At 44.4% G+C, this 7,750-nt stretch overlaps 1 protein-coding gene across 2 annotated transcripts; it reads left to right on the top strand.

Moving 5' to 3' along the window:
- Positions 1-3,587: 3,587 nt before the first annotated feature.
- Positions 3,588-7,179, top strand: pdcd7 (programmed cell death 7). Of its 2 annotated transcripts, none has more exons than XM_020473022.2 (5): positions 3,588-3,850; positions 5,558-5,696; positions 5,884-6,114; positions 6,411-6,498; positions 6,782-7,179. In XM_020473022.2, exons 1-5 carry the CDS (start codon positions 3,719-3,721, stop codon positions 6,918-6,920), a joined length of 729 nt encoding a protein of 242 aa, XP_020328611.1. In that variant the 5' UTR covers positions 3,588-3,718; the 3' UTR covers positions 6,921-7,179. The 2 variants fall into 2 exon arrangements, with proteins under 2 accessions (XP_020328611.1, XP_020328609.2); XM_020473020.2 differs by having other exon boundaries at positions 3,589-5,017.
- The last annotated feature ends 571 nt before the right edge of the window (positions 7,180-7,750 follow it).

Here is a 7,750-nt window from a genome sequence, read left to right as displayed (position 1 = left end):
GAGTGTTCAGAGGTTGTTTGATGAACTATAGTTGTCCAGTGTTCTTCAGTCCTGGTGCAGTGTTCTTCAGTCCTGGTGGGTTTATTTAGTCCAAGCCACCCAAAAACATGCACCCTCATCAGTTTTTATAGGCTGCGGTTACACAGGCAGCCCAATCTTGATATTTTACAAATTAGTGGAAAAAGATCCGAATTGGGCTGTCTGAGTAAATATTTATATTATTAGATATACAATGGGGAGAACAAGTATTTGATACACTGCCGATTTTGCAGGTTTTCCTACTTACAAAGCATGTAGAGGTCTGTCATTTTTATCATAGGTACACTTCAACTGTGAGAGACGGAATCTAAAACAAAAATCCAGAAAATCACATTGTATGATTTTTAAGTAATTAATTTGCATTTTATTGGATGACATAAGTATTTGATCACCTACCAACCAGTAAGAATTCCGGCTCTCACAGACCTGTTAGTTTTTCTTTAAGAAGCCCTCCTGTTCTCCACTCATTACCTGTATTAACTGCACATGTTTGAACTCGTTACCTGTATAAAAGACACCTGTCCACTCAATCAAACAGACTCCAACCTCTCCACACTGGCCAAGACCAGAGAGCTGTGTAAGGACATCAGGGATAAAATTGTAGACCTGCACAGGGCTGGAATGGGCTACAGGACAATAGGCAACAACTGTTGGCGCAATTATTAGAAAATGGAAGAAGTTCAAGATGACGGTCAATCAACCTCGGTCTGGGATTCCATGCAAGATCTGACCTCGCGGGGCATCAATGATCATGAGGAAGGTGGGGGATCAGCCCAGAACTACACGGCAGGACCTGGTCAATGACCTGAAGAGAGCTGGGACCACAGTCTCAAAGAAAACCATTAGTAACACACTACGCCGTCATGGATTAAAATCCTATAGCGCACGCAAGGTCCCCCCTGCTCAAGCCAGCGCATGTCCAGGCCTGTCTAAGGTTTGCCAATGACCATCTGGATGATCCAGAGGAGGAATGGGAGAAGGTCATGTGGTCTGATGAGACAAAAATATAGCTTTTTGGTCTAAACTCCACTCGCCGTGTTTGGAGGAAGAAGAAGGATGAGTACAACCCCAAGAACACCATCCCAACCGTGAAGCATGGAGGTGGAAACATTCTTTGAGGATGGTTTTCTGCAAAGGGGACAGAACGACTGCACCGTATTGAGGGGAGGATGGATGGGGCCATGTATCGCGAGATCTTGGCCAACAACCTCATTCCCTCAGTAAGAGCATTGAAGATGGGTCGTGGCTGGGTCTTCCAGCATGACAACGACCCAAAACACACAGCCAGGGCAACTAAAGAGTGGCTCTGTAAGAGGCATCTCAAGGTCCTGGAGTGGCCTAGCCAGTCTCCAGACCTGAACCCAATAGAACATCTTTGGAGGGAGCTGAAAGTCCGTATTGCCCAAGGACAGCCCCGAAACCTGAAGGATCTGGAGAAGGTCTGTATGGAGGAGTGGGCCAAAATCCCTGCTGCAGTGTGTGCAAACCTGGTCTGTAATTGCAAACAAAGGTTTCTCTACCAAATATGAAGTTCTGCTTTTCTGATGTATCAAATACTTATGTCATGCAATAAAATGCAAATGAATTACTTAAAAATCATACAATGTGATTTTCTGGATTTTTGTTTTAGATTCCGTCTCTCACAGTTGAAGTGTACCTATGATTTAAAAAAAATGTACCTCTACATGCTTTGTAAGTAGGAGAACCTGCAAAATCGGCAGTGTATCAAATACTTGTTCTCCCCACTGTATATTTATATTAGTTATTTAAAAAATGTCACAATTATCTATGAGCAGTAGAGGAACTTCTCTCTCGCTCTTCTCAATTTAATTCAGTTTAAGGGGCTTTATTGGCATGGGAACCACATGTTTACATTGCCAAAGCAAGTGAAATCGATGATAAACAAAAGTGGGGGAAAAAATAGGAATAGTGAACAGTAAACATGACACTCACAAAAGTTCCAAAAGAGTAAAGTGATTTCAAATGTCATATGTCTACATCTAGTATTGTAACAATATTCAAATAGTTCAAGTACAAAAGGGAAAATAAATTCACATAAATATGGGTTGTATTTACAATGGTGTTTGTTCTTCACTGGTTGCCCTTTTCTTGCGGCAAAAGGTCACAAGTCTTGCTGCTGTGATTGCACACTGTGGTATTTTATCCAATAGATATGGGAGTTTTGAATTATTTGTGGGTCTGTGTAGTCTGAGGGAAATATGTCTTTAAAATGGACATACATTTGGCAGGAGGTTAGGAACTGCAGCTCAGTTTCCACCTCATTTTGTGGGCAGTGTGCACATAGCCTGTCTGCCTACGGCGGCCTTTGCTCAATAGCAAGGCTATGCTTTCCTTAATTTTCCTCAAAGCTTTCCGCCTTATCTCAGCTCACTGGTCACCATAGCAACACCCACCCGTTGCATGTGCTCCAGCAGGTATATTTCATCCCCAAAGCCAACACTTCCTTTAGCCGTCTTTCCTTCCAGTTCTCTGCTGCCAATGACTGCAACGAATTGCAAAAATCACTGAAGCTGGAGTCTTATATCTATCTCCCTCTCTCTAACTTAAAGCATCAGCTGTCAGAGCAGCTTAACGATCACTGTACCTGTACACAACCAATCTGTAAAGAGCTCACCCAACTACCTCATCCCCATATTATTACTTACCCTCTTGATTTTTTGCACCCCAGTATCTCTACTTGCACATCATCATCTGCACATCCATCACTCCAGTGTTAATGCTATATTGTCATTATTTTGCCTCTATGGCCTATTTATTTTGCCTACCTCCCTACTCTTCTACATTTGCACACACTGTATATAGATTTTCCCTACTGTTTGTTTTTGTCGCACCGCTTTGCTTTATCTTGGCCAGGTTGCAGTTTTAAATGAGAACTTGTTCTCAACTGGCCTACCTGGTTAAATAAAGGTTAAATAAATTAAAAATAGGGTCAGTCACAGTGGTCAGGTATTCTGACATTGTGTACTCTGTTTAGTGCCAAATAGCATTCTAGTTTGCTCTGTTTTTTTTGTAAATTCTTTCCAATGTGTCAAGTAATTATCTTTTAGTTTTTTCATGATTTGGTTGCTTCTAATTGTGTTGCTATCCTGGGGCTCTGTGGGGTCTGTTTGTGTTTGTGAACAGAGCCCCAGGACCAGCTTGTTTTGGGGACTTTTCTACAGGTTCATCTCTATCTCTCTCTATCTCTCTCTCTCCTTTGCACCGACCTGACAGAATGGGATGGTTATTATATAGCTCAATGGTTAAACGGTCTCGTTTCTTTAGATGATAGAAGTCTGTTCTCCAAATTAGTAGAGGAGACGAAGACAATTGTGCGGAAGGACTGATGCCAATGACAGACAACGTAAACTACAAAGTATTTTTTTTACTCTGCATTATTGGGATGGACTCCTAAAAAATAATTGCACGGTTGTATTCAGCGCATGTGACAAATATAATTTGATTTGAGGAGAGGAACCAATTTTAGCTAATTAGGATGCCCCCTGGTCTTTCGCTTCGTAAAAAACAAACAAAAAACGGATATACGTGTACTCTATCCGGTGTGTGACGTCAACTTGTAAACATGGTCGCTCCCGGCGTCCAACAGTGTCGTTAGCTAGCTAAATACATTTGAAAACAACCGAGTTTATTATTTTCCACAATATCACGCCTCTTGAAAATGGATAAACCAACGTTCCAGTCTACGTCGGGAGGACGGCAGCACCCCGTTTCTAACACCGGAGGTCCCGATACTTTTTACCTTAGAGGGGGACCTACATATCTCGGACCGCAGCCGATACAACCACCACCAGTATGTGAAACCTCGTTTCAAAGTAACATGCCGAGTTCAAGTAACGTTGCTGGAGCGTTTTGGCCGGGTCAAACCCCTTCCCAATATCTTCCTCCACCACAACAAGCCCCAGTTAGCGACCAGAGATTCCCTCAAAGTCAAGAGTGGACTCCACCCGTGCCAGGATATGGCAGTCAACCATATGGCTTCAGACCCCCCTTTCCACAACCACCGCCTAGATTTGAAGGCTACGGACCACCTCATATGTCGTCCCCAGGATATGGTTTTGATCCGTCGATACCGCCACCGCCCCTCAATAACCCGGCACTCAGTCAGTTCCCTCCCATGTCTTCACAACCAGTTCCCTTCCACAGTCATCCAAAGCTGGAACCCAACACACATGAGGGGAGACCACCAAACTCATGGGCTCAGGGCTACAATATGGGTGATGCTCAATCGAACATGGGAACTTCAGATTTCCAAAGATCATTTGATCACAATCCAGCATACCCTAGACCCGGTCCACAACACAGTCAGTATGGAAACCCTGATGCTAGTTTTAGACCAAAGCATGCGGACAGTGGTTACACTGAACATCGTAGCAGACCTCTCCTCGCCTCCCCGTCCTTGATTCCGATGGGAACAGCTTTGCAGCGTGACCAAGGTTTTAGTAGGCCTATGGCTCCACAGCCGCCAGATGAAGAGTCCATTCAGAGGATGCAAGACGAACAGTGGCTGAAACATTTCTTGAGGAACCGAGAGAGGACAACAGCCAAGACCTCCAAACCGGCGCAACCTCATTCAAGGCAAACTCACCCAAAGGTCTCCGTGGCTCACATACGAGACACACTGTACGGTGCCATACAGCTCGTTTCAAAGCTGTCCATGGCTTGTGAAACGCTGAAGCACAACTTGGAGAATGAGAGCGTCTGGGCGGATTCTTACGCTGAGGCAGTGAGTGTGAAGACAGATCTGCAAGAGAAACTGAAGGTCCTCGGTGACTCTGAGTTTGTTGAAAGTCTTAAAAAGAAACTGAGTTCCATCAGTAAGAGAAGGGCCAGGCTACGGCGTCGACAAGTGGAACAGGACGAGGACAAACAGAGAGAGGAGGAACGAGTGGCTGAGCGTGAAGCGGCCATCGACAAGTGGAGGATGAAACGTATCCATGAAGTAGAGGAGAAGAAGAGGGTGAGAGAACTGAAAGGGAGCACTGTCAAACTGTGTCTCATCTCTGATCGATAGCTCCCCCTTTCCACCTTCAGACTGGAGCCCTCTTGCTTTAAACATAAAGGTTGCATTTTTTTGTTCTAGCCCAGCACATCTGATTCAACTAAGGAACGGTTTGATGTTTAGATGACAATTTGAAGCGTGTGTGTTGGGCTAGAAATAAACTGTTCAACCGTGGGGCTCCCAAGGGACTGGAGATGAGACACACTCCTGCTCTAAGTAATGTGCGTTACACACGTCAGCAGCAGGTGGCCCAGTGTTCTTAGTTTGGTGTCAGTGAATTTCAAGACTGTCTAACTGCTTTCATTTTGATTTAACTCGCTCATTGGACAGCTGTTGATTGATACACAAATCATGGACATATCTGAATATGCATTGATGGAAACTGCTGTTTGCAGAGGTGTGTGTATATGTTTGTGTGTGTGTTTTCTGTATTGATTTGACCCAGACTATGAACACGGCTTCTGTTATGTCTTTTTTTGTGCTCCCCTCCCCCATCAGGCGCAAGAGCTGAAGCTGGCTGCTGACACGGTGCTCTGTGAAGTGAGGAAGAAGCAGGCAGATGCCAAGAGGATGCTGGACATCCTCAGATCACTGGAGAAGCTACGCAAACTCAGGAAGGAGGCAGCCTCCAGGAAAGGTAAGTAGAAGCACCATAATGGTGCAACAGTTTCTCTTCAGATCTTTTGTCTAGCCAACTGCTGTTCAACTTCACAACAACAATAGTAAAAAATCTCTGTTCTCATTGAACAAATTGATGCAGTACCTCTCTGTTTCACTCCATTTTAACTGAACATAAACGTTACTCTGATTGTGTCCCCTACCAGGGATCTTCCCGGAGAAAGAAGCCGACCAAGCATTTGATGGGCTGGTGGAGCGCCTGCGTGCACTGATCAGGAAGAGGACAGGGGTGTATGGGGCAGAGGAGAACGCCCTGCGGGTGATGCTGGAGAGCGAGCAGGAGGAGGAGCGCAGGAGGGACCTGGAGAAACGACAGAAGAAGGAGAGGGAGAGGCTACTGCTGAGGAAACGAGAGATGGATAGCATGCTCTTTGGAGGTAATTAGAAACCGTATAAAGGCTGGTGGTTTTTCCCAAAAGGAGAGTCGTGACCCACTTTCAGGTTGTAGCCTGTTTATTTCGGATTATGGAAATAAACACATTATTTAGTTAATTGGAACACAGCAATTCAAAAGGTATTAGGTTGGTCATCTCATGGCACACAGTTTCTGAACCACTGGTAAATAAGAGGAAAACAGACACAGCATTTAGAGATTCTGATTTTATAAGTTAATATCTGAATAACCATTTCTGTTAATGTGACTGTTCTCCCCTCATCCTCTCCTCTCCTCCAGATGAGATGCCTCCTGACCACCCCCTACAGCCCTTCAGAGAGTACTACACACAGGCAGAACGCTCACTACCAGCCTTAATACAGATACGGTTTGTGTCACACAAGCATTTTACTAGACTTAGAGATTTACCTCCACTAAGGCCCTGTTCAAATACTTTAAGACTGCACCCTTCCTTCCTTTTCTTCTTCCTTCCTTGTTTCCTTCCTTCATTATATGTGTATGAAAAGGCTCCACCAATGCTTTTACTGTTAAAGCATATCTAACCAGTGATATTTAACCAGTCATTAAATCAAGGAACGTAGGATGCGCATGCACTTTTAAAGTACTTCAGTATCCTATGTTTTGGCTCACCTGCTGTCTTTCTCCTCTAGGAGAGAGTGGGACCTCTGTCTGGTCTCAGTGGACCACCCAGACGGCACCACGGTCCCCCAGGACTGGGTCTTACCACAATGCCCCACAGACGAGATTTGGGCCACAGCCCTGGACCGAGGGGACTGCCTCGGACCCTGACTGACGCCCATATTGGCTCTGGAAAGGACTGGTCATTCGCTAGCACTGTATTCAGCAAGTTACTGCAACAAGCCCTTCTGGAGAAGTGAAACAGAAGAGTGCAATTGGTTTTCTTTAAGGATTTCAAAATCAGTTCTTAATTTTACAAACAGCTATTTGGTAGTTATTCTCTCCAACTGATATTTGATTGAATTTGAAATTCTATTTATCAGGAATTCTGTATTTTCTGAAGTCAATAAATATATTTTATTCCTGCCTGCCTGGCGTACCAGATTATTGACCATGGTCAGTTGGTGTCACTGCTACAGTTGAACTAAACGTGTCTTACAGAGGAGGGTTCTTAGTGACGTCACACTGTCTGGCTCTTGGAGATCTCTGTTTCCCTCAGTCTACCTTCTGTTTACCACCTTTACACAGCATGGGTGTACCGAGAATCTCTTAACACCCTGGCCTGCCAAGGAAGGAATGGAAGGATTACTCTTCTCCTTGTTGGCCTTCTCATTAATCAAACCAATTGAATACCCAGTTGAATGTCTAGTACAGAAAATGTAATAGTAACATGAGAATTAAAATACACAAGAATGGAGGGAGTACCAGTACAATGTGCAGAGGTATTTGAGGTAGATGTGTTATGGCTTGGGGGTTATATCTGTTCTACAAAATATATGTATATCTGAATGCTCTGCAATGCTTCACCCTTAACAGACCCTGGGGGTGGTCCCAAATGGCAGTCTATTCCCTATGTAGTGCACTACTGTTGACCAGGGCCCATACCTATTCCCTATATAATGCACAGTATAGGGAATACCAGAATAGGGTACCATTTGGGA

This window comes from Oncorhynchus kisutch, unplaced genomic scaffold (genome assembly GCF_002021735.2).
Source record: "Oncorhynchus kisutch isolate 150728-3 unplaced genomic scaffold, Okis_V2 Okis03b-Okis08b_hom, whole genome shotgun sequence".
NCBI classification, from domain to species: Eukaryota; Metazoa; Chordata; class Actinopteri; order Salmoniformes; family Salmonidae; genus Oncorhynchus; species Oncorhynchus kisutch.
This window is presented reverse-complemented; position numbering and strand designations above follow the sequence as displayed.

Bases quoted from the DNA above. Each gene is read 5' to 3' on its own strand.
- pdcd7 (XM_020473020.2), top strand. From the start codon at position 3,719: ATGGATAAACCAACGTTCCAGTCTACGTCGGGAGGACGGCAGCACCCC. The intron at 5,018-5,557 runs GTGAGAGAACTG...CTCCCCCATCAG, and splicing joins AAGTAGAGGAGAAGAAGAGG to GCGCAAGAGCTGAAGCTGGC. The intron at 5,697-5,883 runs GTAAGTAGAAGC...GTCCCCTACCAG, and splicing joins GGAGGCAGCCTCCAGGAAAG to GGATCTTCCCGGAGAAAGAA.